The sequence below is a fragment of the Medicago sativa genome, chromosome 5, assembly GCF_051527215.1.
Source record: "Medicago sativa cultivar Bolivia chromosome 5, Bolivia_mono, whole genome shotgun sequence".
NCBI lineage: Eukaryota > Viridiplantae > Streptophyta > Magnoliopsida > Fabales > Fabaceae > Medicago > Medicago sativa.
Window position 1 is genome coordinate 50077637 of NC_140753.1, and position 20142 is coordinate 50097778.

Genomic DNA, 20142 nt, shown 5'->3' on the forward strand with positions numbered 1-20142 from the left:
GAGAAAATATGTGTTTATTGGTTTTCCTCTTGACCAAATGGCCTATAAGGTTTATGATGTTGATAGTCTCAAGATTATCATCACCAAAGAATTGCAGAGAGCATAATAGTTTAGTCGCTTACCTATAGAAGTCTCTCTGACATTCTAATAGAGTTGAATTTTTTCGGGAGTCCGACACTTGGCTCCTGTGACGGTGTCAATATGGCGTGATAACTGATGATGAATACTTGACTTGATATCACGGGGGATTGGTGAAACCGTTTGCCATATCTCAATCGTGATATATTCACGGGGATTGGTGAAACCGATTGCCATATTCACGCTTGACGCTTGATATACTCATGGGGGATTGGTTAAACCAATTGCCATAACTCACGCTTGACGCTTGAAACACTAAGCGTTGAGAAATGAGAATCATGGATGATGTTTTTAGTTTTTGTATCTCTTTCATATCAAGAAATAAGGACAACTATAGAAGTATCTTGTATGGCTTATGGTTGATTTCTTTAATCCACCCTTCAGTTTTATTTTTCGTGTGAGACGTGATTGTTATAGGATGTCGGGTTTATGTCATACTCGAGCAGTGTTTCTTCATAAATCATTTTAATCATACTTATATCTTATCTACTGATCATGTTGTACTTATGGTCTTATGGTACGGTACGACTAAGAGGTTTGAGTCAGAGTTGAGGTGGTGATGCAGAGGAAAAGAAGAAAGGATGAAGGAGTAGATCAAATCTGACACAATTAGAACGGGTAATATGAGGTAGAAAAATAGATGACAAATTTTATTTTTGTAGGAAATATATGAAATAAATAAGCATTTATTCGATTACTTTCAACCAAGATTGAGCTTACAAATAAGCAGTCACTGTAAACCATTAATGTAGATTTGTTGTTAAAATGGTTTTAAGTAAGATATAGCAGATTTTATTGAAGTTTGAGCTTGATTATTTATAGAGAGAAAGGAGATCAAAACCTCCTTCAACTGATTTTAGAGGTATGGTAATGGAAGTGATAATATTATTGATCTTTTGAGACAAATATCTGAAATTGCAACAAAGATATACACCAAAAGAAGTGTATATGTTGCTCTCTTAAAAATGATTAAAAAAGAGTTTGTTTACACAACCTGTTAGCACAACCCTATTGTATTTTTTTTCCCTTCAATTTTCTTGTTGTGAATCGGGTATCCATTGTGTATGACTGTGAAGATTTGATCTCATGACATATGGTTTAAAAAAAGGCAACCCGGTGCAATGAAGCTCTGGCATACGCAGGGTCCGGAAAGGGGTCCCACCATTTTGTGTATTGTACGCAGCCTTACTGTTTCTACACAAGAGGTTGTTTCTAGGACTTGAACCCGTGACCTTACAATCACATGACAACAACTTTATCAATTGCGCCAACATTACCCCTCATCTCATGACATATGATTAAACGGAAAAAATCTCTTACCACCGTATCCAATTGTTTTTTAGTTTCAGATTGGTCATGTAAGTAATGCAACTGTTACACTGTTATATCTTTAAATGAATCTCCATTAAATAATGCTAACAATGCTGACGTGGCCATTAAGTTGATGAGTTGGCCATTAAAAAATGTGAGGCTTCCTACGTTTCTGGCCTTGTGAGTCTTCATCAAGTGTCCCAATAATATCCAATTAGAAATCTGTGCGGCTTGACTTGCAGTTATGAATCTTTGACTATATTGTATAATTTTCCATTTAAAGCATCAAACATTTCAACATTTTTGCTATAAAAAATTAAGATCTTCAATTTACAAAAGCCTTACTTGGTTGCTCCCAAGTATTGTTGTCAATATCCGACTTAAATACTAAAATTTAGGATTTTGTGATTTTATTTACCTTACGACTCAAATTCATAGCAGAATCTAAAAATTTAGGATTTTGTGATTTTATTTACCTTACGACTCAAATTCATAGCAGAATCCAAAAATAGGCAAAATCCTAGGAAAATTGCATCAAAATCGTGAAATTTATACAAATTTGTGAGATTTTAAAGGGTTTTGAAGGATTTTGTCCATTTTTTAGTCATTTATGTTTAAGTATTTGGTGGACTTTAAACTGAGTCATTTATGACTATATACAATTTATAACATATATTTAACATTATTTTTGTTTTGGTAAATTAATCGATTTTGATTGCGATTTTACGATTTCTTATATAGATTATACAAAAGTAGTTGAGTAAAATCCTTCGATTTTGATTGCAATTTTACGATTTCATATATTGATTTTACAAAAGTGGTTGAGTAAAATCCTTCGATTTTGATTGCGATTTTACGATTTTAGATTTTGCTCCTCCCTTATGATATGAAGTAAAATCCCAATTTTGACAACCTTACAGCTTAGACTCTCAATTAGTATTTTTAAGCGCTACTACAAAAAATTTGAATTTTTTAACAAGATACAAATTAAATATGAATTTTTAAGCGCTAAAAACTTAAAAATTCATATATAATTCATCACTTGTTAAAAAAAAAAATAAACTTTTGCAAAAGAGAATTCTATAACATACTAAACACGACCACAAAAAATAATACTAAATTTCGACTGATACACATGATTTTACTTAAATGCAGAGACCAAAAGTTGAATTTTTAGGGACCAAAAGTTGAATTTATTATCAATTTTTAGTCCCTCAAAATATTTCCTTCACAACTTTTGGTATCAACTTTTTTCCATTATTATACCTTATTTATTGAATTTCATCGAATTTAACTTCTCTACTAACTACAACTAATATGGATAATTTTACGATTAAAATCAACACAATTAATCATGCACAATTTCAATACCAAAATAGCATTATATAGATAGTAGCCTAGCGTTTCCAACAAAACGCTGTGTTCGTGCACATATTTCACCAAAACCCCTCACTCACCTCACAAAAACAAAAACACCTTCAAACTTCACAACACTATCGATCTCCTTCAAATCCATCGAACTTAATGGTATTAGTTCTCTCTCTCTCTCTCTCTCGCTCCCTCCCCTTCTTTGTTTTTGTTGAATCGTGTTACATGTTTCATTGTTTGTTTACCTCTCTCTTGTTGCTGTTCCTTTACTTAACTATCTTAATTCTCTTTGTTTACGTCTCTCATTGGTCATCAACGTTTTGTGCGTGCATGAGGTCGTTTAATTTCTTTCTCACAGGGTTTTTCATCCCTAAAAATGTTATAACTTATAAGGATTAAGAAGTGTGATTTTTTTTTACTACTTATACTCTGATTTGATGTTAGTTTTAGCTATTTAAACTTCTCAAGTACCTAACTAATCTATGTTAGAAATAATCCATGTTCATGACATGTCATGCGTTTTTTGGTTTTTTGCTTTGTAGAATCTAGAACGCAAGTTTAAGGAATCCGTAAAAAGGAAAAACCCTTGGGTTCGAGAATGTCTCTGGGACCGTGGGGAATTCAATCCAGAATATTACAGTAAGATTTTATTTTTCCTTCTTTTAAACTATTCTCAAGTATGTACTTTATCTATGTTACAAACAAATAATCCATTATTGCATACAGCGCCGGATGTTATGCATTACGTAAAAAAACTTATCTCGAAACCGACCAAAGTTCAAAGCTGATGTTCATAATGCCTATCTGGATATAAATACAAAGAAAGCTGCTCTCAAGGCTTCTTTTTCTGTTGTTGCTCTTTTATCGTATACTACTGCTATTGTATTCTATTCAACTCTCCAATTTCCTTTCTCTCTTTCTTTTAATGATCTTACTACATTAGAATTTAGAATGATTATTCCTTTTTTTCATTAAAGGGGGCCAAGAGTTGAATCAATGTTCTGGTGTGATCATTGAAAATGATGGCAATAGAAGATAATTTGTCTGATGAGGAAGATGTCATGCAAGATAATTTGTCTGATGAAGAAGATTTCATGGAAGATAATTTGGCTGATAGTCTTAAGGTTGGTGTTTATAACTTGATGATTAGGCATCTGCGGTAAAGTGAAAATTACAATGGAATTTAATTCTTTTTTGTAGGTTATCATATCTTAATAATATACAAACATGAAGCAACAAATAGCAAAAACAAGCCCCCCAATCCAATGTGTCACAATTCTAAGCCTCCTTCAATAAATCTCAATTTTTTAATGTCTCATTTTATCATCCAAAATAGTAAGCATGACCAGAAAACCATGTAATCCTAATTTTCTCACAATTAAAAAATGAGCAAAATGCAATTTATGGTACTAAAATTTGAATAAGTAGTTTTCCCTCTAAGAAATGTTGCTATCGGACCTATTTCCAGGAAAGAGGCAAAAATCCAAGTTTGAATAGAGGCCCATACAAGTCCAGCCCAACTCTATTGTCCAACCGTTACCAGCTTTTTTCCTGAAGCATTAAATGGATTTAGAAGAAAAATGGTAAAAAGAGTCCCTATCTCACTCTGAACACAGAAAACGTACTCCCTCTTCTTCAAACACACTTCTGCAACTAGACAGAATCCCTACCCCCTTTTCATTCTTCTTCAATTTGAAATTTGAATCTTTCCAATATCCCTCCTTACTCTCTCATCTCTTTCTTTCCCATTATTCAAATTCAAACACATCCAATTTATCACTATCTCTTTCTTCATCTCTCTCTACGAATTCAATCCCTCATTCTCTCTTTTTCATCTTCTCATCTCCCCTTTCATCATTTTTCATTCTCAAGTCAGAAATCAATATCCCCATTGATTTCAACTGTTTCCAATCACAAGCCAAATGCCATTCTGAATTAAAAATCAATCGGAACCGGTACATATTCATATTCGATTTTTCGAAATAGTGAACGATGCAAGCGGAGGTAAGAATTTCAATTCCATTTTTGTTTTTAGATATCTGGTCCATGTTCATGTTCAAACTGTATAACCTTTCTCCTACTCTCTGGTTTGTTTTGCAGAACGATTCAAATGAAAAAAAAAATGAGGCAGTCCAAGTGAAGGTCTTCCACCACGTAAGCCCATTCTCTCTTACTCTTATGGTTTTGTATATTTTAGAATTTGTTCAAGCAAGTTTCATTTTGACGTTTTTCATTAGTTGTGGAATGGGTCTTGAATTTGACTTATTTTTTATGTTTAGATTAACAAAAATTGTTGTATTTGAAAGTATTGATTTTATTTTTGTGTTTACAACTTTACATCAACAAGAGTATTTAGATTTTATTGAATTTGTCTTATTTTGACTTGGTTTTGTATTTGATTTTTTTGCTGTGAAATTGAGCACTACAAAGTGTTTGATAAAATGTCTCAGATAGAAAGTGGATGATATTCTTAGTTTTGACTTTTGATATTGATACAGAACAATTTTTGTTTTGTTTTTTTTTTTTTTGCATGAAAAGGTGGGCAAATCATGAAGATCTCATGTTGATTAGTGAGTTTTGAGTTAATTTTGAATATCAATGTTTGAGTTTGAATTTGATTATCCATTCTTAAAAGTTGTTGTTTATGTTCAGGTGCTTAATAGCGGCAACTGTTTAAAGGTTTTGATGATCATTGAAACTGCTTTTGTTCAAATCAGGTAAGCTATGAGATGATTCATGCATTTGATATTACTTTTTATGTCTCTCTTTCATTATGAGTTTGAATTTGATTACCCATTCTTAAAAGTTGCACTTTTATAAGGTAGTTACATTGCTCATTAAGAGGGCCAATGAAGTTATGTTCATGATTTTGATCCAATAATCATGTGGTTAGCATTTCCATTTAATCATTATGTTATTTCTTTGTAGCAAGTATATATATTTCAATATGAACCATGTGATGAGATAGCTTTTTGGCCACAAAGGTTTGAACATGCAATTGTGGTCTTAGATTTCTTTCTTTACATTGATTGATTTTATTGGGACATGTACAATTCCTTTTGTTGTTACTAAGTGCAGGTGAAGAACAAAGATTTAAAAATGAAAGTTAAATTCAAAATATGGGGAGAAGTTTGATAATAGTTCAAAGTATGTTGATGAGTGGTGAAGAGGTAAATTCTAAATACAAAGAACAAATAGGATCACTTCTATATGTATTGAATATGAGTTGTGAATTGAAAAAGTAAATTCTAAACTCATGTTTTGTTAACATGAGTTGCAGTAGAGAGAATATTATTTGAAGGTTCTTTTAAATTGATTAATGTACATCGAAATGTAAAATTTATTAAAAGTATTTTTGGTTTAGGGTTCTGAAATGTGTAATTTCTTTTATGTTTAAGCAGTTATGAGTTCTAACGGGACATGGTTTGATAACTTATTAAACCTATTGTGAATTTAATTTTTCTGATTTTTTGGTTTGGTAAGTTAGGTTTTATGCTACTATGTTTTGTTACATGGTAGGTTTTATTACAAATTGTTTTAAAAGATTGATGAACAACTCATGATAGATATGGATAGGTAGGATAAATTCATGATATAATTTATATGATTATGTTAGTGGATTTGATTTAAATTTTGCATTTTCAAATTTAGCACCCACTAGGTGTTTGACAAAATGTCACTAACAATAAAAATTCCGATATCGTTAGTTTTAAATCCAATTAGCCTTATTATTATATTTTGTCGACCGAGTGATTTATGGTAGTTATTAATATTATAAGTTATTATCCTCTTGATTGGTTTTTATTTTAAATCCTTTTGTGATTGATAATTGATTCTCACACTAATCTATATTTTGATTTCTTGATTTGTTTTTATCATCCAGTGAATGTGGGGAATTTTATTTACTTGACTGATTGTTGGAGCAACTATTTGCAAAGAATCACAAGGTATATGCTTTATAGTGTTGTGTTTTTGCTTTTTGCTTCCATTTTTGCGGCTTAGCTATACTCATGTGCACTTGCCTTTGCTAACTGCTATCAAGTTCTGATCTTTAGTTAGTGGTCTTAATGTTCAATATAATCCATTGATATTTTATTGTAAGAAAGACTTGCCTTCTAGAGAAGAAGAAGAACTTTTAAAGATCACCTTTTTTTATTTTATCTTTTAGAATGAACATTTGTTTTATATGATATTGGATTACATGGCTTTTATAATTATTAGATTGAAATGTGTTGTTTTTATGGCTGTTGTGATTTTATAATTTAATATCAGAAATCCAAATCGAAACTTTGCATTTTAAAGGGAGATAGAAACTCAACTTTTGAACCAAATTCACATTCTTTTACAATATTCACAATTTTCTACCCCTCCCTGTTTTTATTTTATGGAAATCAATGTAGTATGGATCCTATAAAAATAAATATGATTGTGTCAAATAGACTGTCTGCATCTATTTCAATTTTTTTTTAAGCAATTATTCCTAGAAGTTAAGAATTAGTTGTCTCTGAGAGTATATTACCATCTCTAAGCTATTACCATCACTTTTTGAATTTTAATTTGTTTGTTTGAAGTTTGAGCAATCTATTTAACAAACAATTCAAATTTTACTTTTGAAGTTGTCCTGATTTGATTGTCTCATAAAAAGGTTCTGAAGTGATTACTTTTGTTCTAGAGGAAACTAATTCTTCGAACATATAGAAAACTAATTTGGTTGAAACTAAATTTTACTCTTAAATTTGTGCATATAGGAAACTAATTTTGATTATCTCATCAAATCAGCGAAGAAAGTTGAGAAATCTACTCTCTTTCTCAATTTTGTAATGATATCCAATCAAGTATATGGATCTTAAACAATGCTTTAACCAAGCTACTATATTCATCTGTAGAATAATGACTAGATCTTGATTGATTGCAATTATTCAAAAATTAATTTTGTCATGTGCTTTTATGATTTCAAACTCAATAAATATTAAAATCTTTTTTTCTTCAAATTACTTGACTTTTAGTTCATTTTAGGACTAAGCATCATGACATTCTATAAGACTTTGGAAAAAGGATACAAAAAATGCCCAAAAATGGTTCATCACTTTGTGTTTTAGTATATTGGTAAGGAGAGAAAATGAATACATTTTTTTAGTTCAACTTATATATATGGTTTGTGGGAAGTTAACGATCTCTATCCGTTTCTCCTTATTATTTTGTTTTACACTGTATTGTTTAAACTTTTATGATTAGAATTAGTTTCAAATTCAATTGAACATGTAATAGGTGATTAGAATTATATCAGTTATGTTGTTCGACTTTCTTCAAGTATTTCTGCAAATCACTGATTCAAATTGTTTTATTTTTTATTTCTTGAAGCTATTTTGATGCCTGGTTTGAAACAAGAGTAATTGTTTTTCAGATTTCTTCAACTATGTTGTAGTTTTAAAGATTTTTTTTCTCTTTTATGTTTCCACTTCTATTCTTATGATTATATTTTTAATCGTTTACCACTCACTCTTTTTGTGATTGTCAAAGTTGGAGTTATATGATAGAGTTTATACCTAATTGAGTTTTATTCAACTATACTTGAAGTAGTTAATCTATTTGCCAGAGTTTTTGGTGTCACTAAAGATGGTGAGTTGTGGTACTTATCATGTGTATTTTTTACTCTACCTGTTTTATGACTTTTTTGACTTTGATAGATTTTTTCTTCTTCTTTCAATTAAAGATGTCTGTACATTAGAGAATTGCATGAATTTGAATCAAAGAAGCTACGTTTATCTAATTAGGAAATGACTAACATATCAAGCTGTATTTTTTGGTTACTTTGTTTCAGAATTATATAGATACATTTGTTGCTTGACTAAGTTATTGACATTTTTTACTTTGATAATTTGTGGATATACACATGATATGTGGTGTACATTGGAACTTTACTTAGGTATTCACTTTTTCAACTTTATTTAGGCCAAGTTGTATGTGATTTTTCTTAATAGTATCTTAGGGGTTTACAAAGTCAAAGTTGGAGTTATATGATAGAGTTTATACCTAATTGAGTTTTATTCAACTATACTTGATATTGCAAATGATCGTTCGTATTGTTTTTCTTTAAGTATGTTATTTTCCTGAGAGTTAAAGATCTTTTGTTTTGAAGTGTTTAACAAGAATAAGATATTCTAGGAAGGCTTTGTATATTAATTAATTAATGTACCCGTGGAATTATGTGCATGGAGGGAGTTTATCTATGGAGGACCAAGTTCAAAGTGCACCATTGCTCGAGAATATGTTGTTATTTAAGTTTAGATTTACATATGCAATGTATTTATAGTCAACATGTAATCAATGTCTCTATGTATCAATAAGGACTATAAAATTTGGAAGATGTTACTTTCGTTCCTCTTCTTTTAGGTAAATTATCATTATTATGTACTTAATTATTTTAGACCATTTATGAATGTTATATGAACGAAAGTTAAAACAAAAGAAAATAAAAGGAAGAATTGAAAAGATGAGAAAAATCACTACAAAACTTTAAAAATGTTTCTACGTTTGTTGCATTATCAAGGTTCCTCTCTTGACTATTTCCAATTAGCCACGAGTCTTTAGTAGCATGAGAAATTCTATTTGTTTTTATCCATCATTACATACAACATAGGCTGAGTACTCCTTTAAAATCATGCAATTTGGTTTTAGATGACTGAGGGAGGAAACTGGAAGTTAGGGAAATTATATGGCTTTCTTTCATCAATGATAAATAATATATGAATAAGAGATGGTCTCTATTAGTTAATTAATTCTTTACTTCTACAATTTTCTAATTCCTCTACTAACATGAGTCTACCGTCATATCTTACGTTATTGTATACGGTTAACTAACTAAATATTTTGTCACTTTTTACTTATCAATTTATGCATCACGGGAGGCTATAAGATTTAAATTTTTATTAAATGTCCAAAGTTTCATATTCTTTTAAAACATCGAGTTACATGTGTTTCAATTAAGTTTCTATTTAATTAAGTCTACGGTTTCAAATTCCACAAAAAACATAGGAGGCTATAAGTATTTGATTTAAGCCACAATAAATCTCTTCTAGCCCGTGCGTTGCACGGGTGGAAAAACTAGTACCTGTACAATGGTGGATCATATGAGGGAGAAGTATGTGCATATGATTTCCACTATAACATTGCTTGGATACGATTTCAGTCCGATTCATCCATTCCTACTGCGAGGTTAAGACAAATTGACGATTACATCAATGTTAATCCGGCTGAGGATAAGTCAATTCATTCTCGTCCATTCTCTAGCCATTTTAACCTCGTTCCTGGTCAGGCCATAGTTGCCGTGGGGCGTTATTTTGCCAAACCATTTGATCTCATGGCTGCTCCTGGTCAATTCACGTTAGTAAGATAGATTAGATACATCTTTTCTAATTTGTACATATTAGTTTATTTTGGCAGCTAAGTTCCCTTGTTCCTAACTCTTGTTTCTTCCTTTCCAGTCTTGCTCGCTGCGATTTTGACTGTAAAGAGCTTTTCACGGGGACTTGCAAGACCACAAGAGTAATTTCTCTCCCCTTCTTTCTGCTAGGATTCATGTTGAGTGTGACCAAAGAATGATTGCTTAACTTTCCGGATATTATTGATTGATATGTATGATTATCATAAAACTATTTCATTTAACTGTACGGTTGAGAGTTTGTGGAGTTCTATAAATAGTGAGCTAAGCGAATGTGTTAAACTACTTAATGTAGAGCCGAAATTGGTTTGTGGATGTAATTGGTCAAAGAAATTTGAATATGAATTATGCTATCTTTGGGTTCGGTCATACTTTTGAAATAAGCAAGTCCTATGTTCCTTGTGTTGAAGACGTGGGATCTGTCCTCGTTTTATCTGTTTTAGGGGGATTTGTATTTTGATACGATTGTATTTTATTTTTTCGTTTTTGTTCTGTTTTCTTGGAAGAAGTTATTTGCATTTCGGATTGTTGTGTGGCTCTTTTTTCGTTGATAGCTCTTCAGTTGTAGCTTTATTAACAATTGTTTTTGTTGTAGTGTGGTGAGGGTGGTGCGCTTATAAATCTTTCTGGAGAAGTAATTGGTATTTTATTTACTTACGAATATGGTTTTACTACCCCGTTTTTGCCAATAAACATAGCTAACAAATGCTGGGAGCATTACAAAAGATATGGGTATGTTAATCTTGTGTTTATCAATCTAATTTTACTGTTTATATTTATTAATAGTTCATTGTTTAGTTGTTCACTTGTGTTGCGTTTATAGGCACTAGTAACAAAACAATGTCCTATACAGTAGCGGGGTTCGGTTACTGTGTACTTGGCTACTTGCATAGGATATTTTTTAGCAAAAACTTCATAATTGTAATAAATGGTGTACCTGAAGTGACATAAGTCATTTTTCCCTCCATCTTTGCATTTTTTTACTTGACCTTCTTCGAGAAGTCCACCATAGACAGTCAGTCTAATTTGAAAAGAAAGTAAGCTTATGCAAATTTGTTTCTCGAATGTTGAAATTTTCACGCTGATGAAGTTTCAATCTTCATAATGTTCACTTTTATTTGAATCTTGCCCATCTTTAGTCATTTGGTCTCTTCAGAGTTCAAGTACTGGACTGTGGTCATCTTCGTAAATGAATGAAGTCTTCACAACTTGTTACAAATTGGGCATTTTTGCTGGCATTCTGAAAAATCAACTTATTCTCATCTCATAAATTGCTTAAGGTATTATTAAGAAACTATGAAAAAGAGTATTGATTCATTAGATTGGAATGAGAGTACATCATAGTATATATACATCAAGGAGTTGTACTATCTTATTCTAGATTGTACTATACAAATGACAAAATGTACTACACTAGCTTTGTTGCTTGTACTTCAAGTTATTTGTGTTCTCATGCTCCTTAGGTGTGGATGCTGTATTGTGTAATAGCCCCCCACAAGTTGGAGGGTGGTAGATGTCTAGCATTCCCAACTTGGAAAGTAAGAGACCAAAAGGTTGTGGATACAAAGCCTTTGTAAAGAAATCAGCAATTTGATCATGAGTGGTGACTGGAAGGAGTTTGAAGATGCCAGCTTGCAACATTTCCCTCACAATGTGACAGTCAATCTCAAGATGTTTGGTTCTTTCATGGAAAACGGGATTGGCAGCAATGTGCATAGCACTTTGATTGTCACAATAAAGCACGGGAAGCTGAACACAATTGACTTGTAAATCTCTGAGTAAATACAATAACCACTGCAGTTCACAAGTGGCAGTTGCCATGGCTCTATACTCAGCCTCAGAAGATGATCTGGAAACTGTGGGCTGTTTCTTGGTTCTCCAGCATATCAGTGATTGTCCAAGAAAAAAGCAATGGCCTGAAATGGAGCGCCTAGTGTCCTTACATCCTGCCCAGTCTGCATCAGTATAACCTTGAAGATGCAAACCTGAAGCTCGAGGAAAAAAAATGCCTTTGCCTGGTGAACCTTTCAAGTATTTGAGCACTCTAAGAGCTGCATTATAGTGAGTTTGAGTTGGTTTGCTGAGAAACTGACTCAATTGTTGAGTAATAAAAGTGATGTCAGGTCTGGTTGTATTCAAATAGATCAATCTGCCAATGAGTCTCCTATAGCTTGAAATGTCAGTAAGAGGAGAGGAAGTGTCATTGCATAGTTTGGCAGAAGGATCAGAGGGAGTGGATACTGGCTTGGAACCAAGAAGACCTGAATCTTTCAGCAAATCCAAACAATACTTTCTCTGACATAGAGAAATCCCAGTATGAGAATGAGCAACTTCAAGGCCCAAGAAATACTTCAAAGTGCCAAGGTCCTTAATTTTGAATGCTTGGTGTAAGACGTTCTTGATGATATTAAATTCAGAAAGAGAATTGCCAGCTAGAATAATATCATCAACATAAACCAAAAGGACAGTGAAGGTCTCAGATGCTGACTTTATAAACAAGGAAGCATCAGAAGCAGCCTGTGTGTAACCATTAGAAATGAGTAGTGCAGTGAGCTTCTCATACCACATTCGACTGGCTTGTTTGAGACCATACAAGGATTTGGACAATTTGCAGACTTGATTAGGTTTGGAAGTTGATAAACCTGGGGGAAGCTTCATGTAAACATCTTCATGAAGATCACCATGAAGAAAAGCGTTGTTTACATCTAATTGGTGAAGAAACCAATGATTAATTGAAGCCAAAGCAATAACCAGTCTGACTGTAGTGACCTTTGCAACTGGTGAGAAAGTATCAAAATAGTCCAATCCTTCAATTTGGTTATACCCTTTAGCTACCAATTGAGCTTTATACCTCTCTATAGAACCATCAGCATTGTACTTGATTCTATAAACCCATTTGCACCCTATGGGTTTGGTTTGTGAAGGAAGATCCACTATTGTCCAGGTACCAGTTTGATCAAGAGCATTAAGTTCAACTTGCATTGCTTGTTTCCAACAGTCAAATTTGATGGCCTCAGCATAAGATTTTGGTTCAACATGAGAAACAATAGACAAAGCAAATGTATGGTGAGAATTAGATAAATGTGTATGTGAAATAAAATTTGATAATGGAAATGAAGAGCAAGCTTTATTAATGTGAGATGCAGAAATATTAGATGAAGGACATATGTAATCTTTCAGGTAAGATGGAGTTTTCTTATTTCTGGAAGAAACTCTAAGAAGGGGGGATGAAGTAGGCGTGGATGATGGGGAATTGTGGATGCTGTGGTCAGTAGATGAAATAGGTGGTGGAGGTGAAACTGGTTCATGGATAACAGGGGATGAGGAATGATACTGCCAATTGGAGGTAGGAGAAGAAGTTTGTGAGTTATAAGGCAAAACAAGTTCATGAAAAACAACATTTCTAGAGACAAAAATTTCTCTAGTGTCAAGATCATAAAGAACATAGCCCTTAGTGCCGGACTTGTAGCCCAAGAAAACAGACTTTCTTGCTCTAGGGTGAAGTTTTGATCTGTGAGCAAGAAGAGTGGATGCAAAACATAAACAGCCAAACACTTTAAAGGAATGTATATCAGGTAAAGAATCATATAAAAGTTGATAAGGGGATTTGTGCTTGAGGAGAGGAGTAGGGACTCTATTGATTAAAAAAACTGCATGAAGCACAGCATATGACCAGAAAATTTTGGGAAGTTTGGATTGGAAAAGTAAAGCTCGAGCAACATTGAGAATGTGCTGATGCTTTCTTTCCACTCTACCATTCTGTTGAGGAGTTTCAACACATGATTTTTGGTGTATGATACCTTTAGAGGCATAGAATTCAGTAAGAAGAAACTCTGGGCCATTATCTGTTCTGATGTATTTGGGAGTTATTTGATAGTGAGTATGAATTAATTGGACAAAATTTTTGACATGACTAGAGACTTCAGATTTATTTTTAAGTAAAATGACCCATAGGAATCTGGTAAAGTCATCAACAATGGTAAGAAAATACTTATGTCCATGAACAGCAGTAATGGAAAGGGGTCCCCAAATATCAAAATGCAAGAGCTCAAATTTAGAGGAAGCAATAGAAGTACTCAAATTATAAGGCAATTTTCTTTGTTTGGCAAAGTGACAAATGTCACAGATTGCTTTATTATCAATAGTAATAGAAGAGTACAAATGATGCATCATGGACAATCTTTGATTGGACAAGTGACCCAATCTAAAGTGCCAGATTGCATTGGAAGGAATACTAGAAACATGACTATTTGAAGAAACAGAATTACAAGATTGTAAAGACTCTTTATTTGATGGGAAATGAGCAGAAGTAATAGAATGCACTTGAGGTGAAGCAGGAGCAGAAGGATGCAGTCTATAGAGACCATCACAAAGATTACCCAAACCAATCATCTTCTAGGTTTTCACATCCTGTATAATACAAGTATTAAGCAAGAAATGCACATGATAAGGTAAGGTTTGAAAAATTTTAGAAACAGAAACAAGATTAACTTTGAAAGAAGGAGAATAAAGAACATGAGTGATGTGAAAATGAGGTGAAAAAACAACTGTACCAGCATATTGAACAAGTACAGATGAACCATTAGGTAAGTTAACTTGAATAGGTTTGATTTTGTAATATGAATGAAACAAATGCAATGATGAACAAATATGTTCATTGGCTCCAGAATCAATTAGCCAATGATCAGGAGGAACATGTAAAGAACAAGAGAAAACTGTGTTTATACCTGAGGTAAAGTCAATAGATGAGGGAAAAGAGGATGTTGTGACATGATTGGTACTAGCAGGATTGGAAGGAGTTGCTGAAGGCACCAAAGAAGATTGTTGTAACAAGGATACAAGGTGACCATATTCCTCTTGAGTCAAACCAGTCTGAGAGATAGATGAATTTACTTCACTAGAGGTATGAGATTCCATAGCATGCTCAGAATTCACAGCATTTGAAGAAGCAACAGGTTTATTCGTATTGGGATAACCATGTTTTTGATAGCAATACTCCACAGTATGGTTAGTTCGATGACAAAAAGTGCAATATCTGGAGTTGTTTTTGGATTGAGAGGCACCAGAAGGCTTACCACGTTGAAATGGTTTTCTGGCCTCTGAAGCATTAACCAAGATGCTAGAGTCTTCAATAGAAACTGATGGAGTAGGTGCAGTATTGTTACTTTCCTCTTGAACCACCATAGAATATACTTTGTTTATGGAAGGAAGAGGATCCATGAGAAGAACCTGAGTCTTCACAACAGAAAAGCTATCATTCAAACCAGTAAGGAATTGAATCACTTGATCTTCCATTCGAAAATTGCGAGCAGCACGCATAGATTCACAACGGCATGGAAAGGGACAAGTGCACATAGGCATGGGACGATGAGAGTTAAGCTCCTCCCAAAGAGATTTCATTTCTGTGAAGTAATCAAGCACAGATTTATCACCCTGCTTCAAGTTGTTGATAGCAGAACGAAGGGAAGCAACACGAATGCGATCAACCTTCGAAAATCGTTCTTGTAATTCAATCCAAACGTCAACAGCGTGTTCATGAAAGACAATAGTTTGAGCTATTTGCGGTGAAACCGAATTGATGATCCAAGAATGGATCAAATTATTGCAGCGTTCCCACGCATTTTTGTTCAAATCATCCATTGGAGGAATTGGAACAGATCCATCAACGAAAGCAAATTTGTTCTTCGTTCCAAGAGCGCGTTTCATAGAACGACTCCATGCGAGATAGTTGGAACCGGTGAGAAGTGGTGTAACCGTAACCGAATTCGGTCCATCACTAGGATGCACATAGTAGATGGAATCAGTGTTAGGTTGTTGGATAATGATCGGAGCTGCACGAGGAGGCATGATTGAAGAACAATTGAAGAAGATGAAGCGAAAAACAGAGTAAAGAAAAGAAGCTTGCAGAAAGCTCAATTCGCCAATGAAAGCGAAGAAAAGAACGAGAAGATGAAAAACGAGGAAGAAGAAGAAGAATCACGAAGGATTCTGAAAGAAAATCAAGCTAGAATGAAGGAAAGAGAAAAGCTTGCAGAGCAAGCAACAATGGCGGAAGCGAGAAAAGGATCGTAACTAACTTTCTCTTTCATGAAGAAGAGAGAGAAAGAAACTGATACCATATTAAGAAACTATGAAAAAGAGTATTGATTCATTAGATTGGAATGAGAGTACATCATAGTATATATACATCAAGGAGTTGTACTATCTTATTCGAGATTGTACTATACAAATGACAAAATGTACTACACTAGCTTTGTTGCTTGTACTTCAAGTTATTTGTGTTCTCATGCTCCTTAGGTGTGGATGCTGTATTGTGTAATAGGTATTACCAATAATTCATGATCTAATGAATAGCTCTTCACAACAGGGGACTCCGGCGACCTTCTCTGGGAATTGTGGCTACAAACTTTTATGCAGCGGATGTATTTCTCATGGAGAAGGTTATTCAAAAGATTCCGAGTATTTGCAGTGGGGTTCTTGTTGAGAATGTATACTATACTGTCTAGGAATAGAGTGATTTCATATTTCTTCACATACTACCTAACCTACGGCTACATCTCACATTTCTTGTTTTTAATGCATCTGTTATCAAAGATCTGAAATCCTACTACTGGGGTGTTTGAATTATTTTTTAATATGTCTGAGAAGGTATACTATACTGATTAGTTTGTTTAAAAAGTTTGAACAATCAATAGAGCAATTTAGAAACCAATTGTGGGTGGTTAAATTATGTCTAATTAGAATATTGTTGTTCTCTTATATGCCATTTGGTTTTGTGTTTGCATCATTTCTTTTTAGCTCATATTTCCTTTTGCATGGAGGAAAATGGTTTACATTACAATGGTTTAGAATGGAGGTATAACCTCTTTTAGCACATCTTAATATATGATCTAACTGTGTGTAGGTAATCCAAGGTTCTTCTGCTGATTCTGCTGGGTTACGCTTGAATGATGTAATATTTCAGTGTGGTGGAAAAACAGTTCACAGTTTCTTGGAGGTATATTCTATTTATTTTTATACGTTCACCGATGTCATTCTCAAGAGATAATTTTTCTTTGTCGTACTAAATTTATTGGACTTTCGGTGTTTTCCTTAAATACTCTTTATGTCACCCTAGGGATTGGACTCACTCATATAAAACCGAGTCATGAAGAGAACTCTTGTAAAAGAGCCTCTGATATCTTTCCTTCATGGTTTGCTTAAGCATCATAAATTTGACTCATCTTTCGGAATCACATTTAGGTGTTCACAAGTACACCAAACTTCTCACCACTGGTCCTTTTCGTTTGTATTTTTCTTTTGTTGAAACCTATTTGCTGTATTCTAAATACTGATCAACGGTGAGATTATGTCCTTCATATGTCTAAAATCAAGAATTGGTTGGTTATCAGCATTGTTTCTTTTTTTGTATTTGTCCATTTGCGCTTGAATATAAGTGTATGATTATGTTATCTACTTTTTTCTCCCTTGTTTCTTTCAGTTTTTGGAGATGGTGTGGGATAAGAAGGTTGGAGATGTGTTACAACTGTCTGTGGTCCGAGCATCTCAATATGACCCCATACATGTGATCAATATGGTGGTTGAAGAAGTTGCTGTCGAAAAATTTAATCAGTATGTCTTGTGTAAATAGAATCTTGTATCTTGATTAGTTTTAAGTAACATCTCCTATTGGTACTTATGATATTAATTTTTGTTTTGCTTTAATAGTTGGCCACTGCAGTATTGAAGCCGTTGAGGTTCGGGCAGCATCAATTTCGTGTATGCTCACTTTTACTTTAATAGCCGGGCTTTCAAGCTGAAGAGTTCGAAGTGAATACTAACTTTAACACTGCAATTTTGTTTTTGTTTGGGTTTAGTTTTTGCTTTCAAGCTGAAGTTGTATGAAATACGTTCATATATTACCAGCTGCTCATACTGGATGCACTCAGACTCTCCTTTTACAGAATGAGAGTCAATTGGGTAAACCATTGCCACCATCTTGACATTAGATGAAATTATTAACTCCTTTATATGAACTTAGAATTTTAGAATTCTAATGTTATTATTCACATAATCCTCAAAGTTCTAAGAGGAACTATGGTCTAAAGGAGAGAACATATGTTTTTTTTGGTTTTCCTCCTGATCAAAATGCAATAAGGTTGATGATCTTGATGGTCGCAAGATTATCATGACCAGAGAATTTCAGTGAGCAGAATAGTTTAGTCAATTACCTACAGAAGTCGCTCTCTGACATTCTAAGAGTTGAATTTTTTCGAGAGTCTGACACTTGGCTCCTGTTACAGTGTCAACAAGGCATGATAACTGACATTGAATACCTGACTTGAAATCATTGGGGATTGGTGAAACCGATTGCCGAATCTCACGATTGACGCTTGATATACTCAGCGTTAAGAAATGAGAATCATGCATGGATGATGTTTTTTATTTTCCTATCTCTTTCATATCATCATAGTGATGCATCAAGAAATAAGGACAAACTATATATAGAAGTATCTTGTATGGGTTGTGGTTGATTTCCCAAATCCACACTTCTAGTTTTATTTGTTGTGAGGCGTGATTGTTACAGGATTTTGGGTTTATGTGGGCAGTGTTTCTTCATAGACTATTGAGTTCATTGCTATTTTTCTCCCAGATTCATTTGTTTCAAAGATATCAATGGGTTGTCAGGGAGTTAAGTACCTTTGAAACAACCTCTCCAACCACCGCCATCTCTTCCCTCACAACCAAACCTTTCACGATGTAGCTCCGGCGTCGAGGTGGCGCGATCGAATCATCTGATTTCGCGACGTCACCCTCTTCCAACACAAGATTCTCCGGTGGGTTTGGTGGTGGTGGCCATTACAGCGCCGGTGCATTTTTGTGTGGTGGTCCGTCAATGCGTTTGTGATTTACACCACAAAACGCGTCGGTTCTGGTTTCTTGTGTGGTGGTCCTTTTTTGATCGGTTTGTTGGTTCCGCCATTGTGGCTCGTTCACGGTGGAGGATCTTCGTTTCGGATCTGTTTCAATGGGTTTATGAAAAATCCTGTTTCGATTTGGGTCATCTCAGTTTTGATCCGAGTCTGGTATATTACAATCAATGTTGGCTACGTCGCGGTGGTTAGGTTATGTTATGTTCAACGTTGTTGGTGTTGATGCCGTGTTGTTTCGGTGGTTTGGCGCCCTCAGCGTTGTACTGCTCCTCCAAGATCATAGATATGATTCGTAACAGGTCTTCTAGGCTAGAAATGGTCATGCACTTGTTGTCTGTTGTTGCTGCGAATGGTGGGTGCGGGTGTTACCGTGTTGGCGGTGCTCGTGGTGCTCAGACCCATTGATTGACCATCCCTCGATCTGGCTTCAATTGGTTTTGAGTTGCTTTCTTTTGGATTTGGCTAGAAATGGCCGTGAAGCTTTCCGTCGCAGCATAATGGATTGTAGGCGTGGGGTTCTGTATCCGTGTTGGCGGAAGAATCTCTCACCTTCACGAAGTTTGGCTCTATATAACTTGGATGTGGTTTCAAAATCCTCATCGGTCTGTCTGATGTTGGACTGTTTAGCTCGAAAGAGACGTTAGGCTTGTTGCTGTTGCAAGGAGTTGTTGGTTCTTGGATTCATTCCGTGTTGACGGTTTGTCCATACACACCACCTGTTAGACATCCACCGGTGTTGTTTTTATTTATTTGTATCACCCGTTTGGGTTGGCATACACTTTGTGTGGATTGACTGGGTTAGGTTTATGTCCCCCAGTTCTTTTTTGTATTTATTTTTCCTTTTTTTAATAATATATACATGAGCTCCTGACATAGACTGGAATCGGTAAGACACTCCAATTTTTGGACTGTTTTCTATTCCTTTTTTATGTTTGGACTCTTGCCTTATCAAAACAAAAAAGGTTGTCACAG

The 20142-nt window shown here is 34.2% G+C and overlaps 1 protein-coding gene, 1 long non-coding RNA gene and 1 pseudogene across 4 annotated transcripts; 2 read left to right on the forward strand and 1 right to left on the reverse strand.

Annotated features, from left to right (window-relative positions):
* The first annotated feature begins 37 nt into the window (after positions 1 to 37).
* LOC146922718 (putative protease Do-like 14) lies at positions 38 to 18273 on the forward strand (annotated as a pseudogene). The gene is made up of 12 exons (XR_015011154.1): positions 38 to 49; positions 3360 to 3456; positions 3544 to 3692; positions 3793 to 3945; positions 8208 to 8212; positions 9926 to 10200; positions 10302 to 10362; positions 10854 to 10990; positions 16626 to 16746; positions 17163 to 17255; positions 17739 to 17869; positions 17966 to 18273. The product of XR_015011154.1 is annotated as a putative protease Do-like 14 (transcript).
* LOC146922719 (uncharacterized) lies at positions 4409 to 7045 on the forward strand. 2 transcript variants are annotated; one of them, XR_015012565.1, is made up of 6 exons: positions 4430 to 4821; positions 4918 to 4971; positions 5356 to 5387; positions 5470 to 5534; positions 5746 to 5801; positions 5896 to 6020. It is a non-coding gene; the product is annotated as an uncharacterized LOC146922719 (long non-coding RNA). The 2 variants fall into 2 exon arrangements; XR_015012566.1 differs by lacking the exon at positions 5356 to 5387 and having other exon boundaries at positions 4409 to 4821; positions 5896 to 7045.
* LOC146922720 (uncharacterized) lies at positions 14654 to 16012 on the reverse strand. Its single transcript, XM_085710517.1, has one exon. It carries the CDS (start codon positions 15962 to 15964, stop codon positions 14654 to 14656), a length of 1311 nt encoding a protein of 436 aa, XP_085566643.1. The 5' UTR covers positions 15965 to 16012.
* Positions 18274 to 20142: the final 1869 nt, after the last annotated feature.

Excerpts from the sequence above, each read along its gene's own strand:
- LOC146922720 (XM_085710517.1), bottom strand. The coding sequence starts at position 15,964 with ATGAAACGCGCTCTTGGAACGAAGAACAAATTTGCTTTCGTTGATGGA.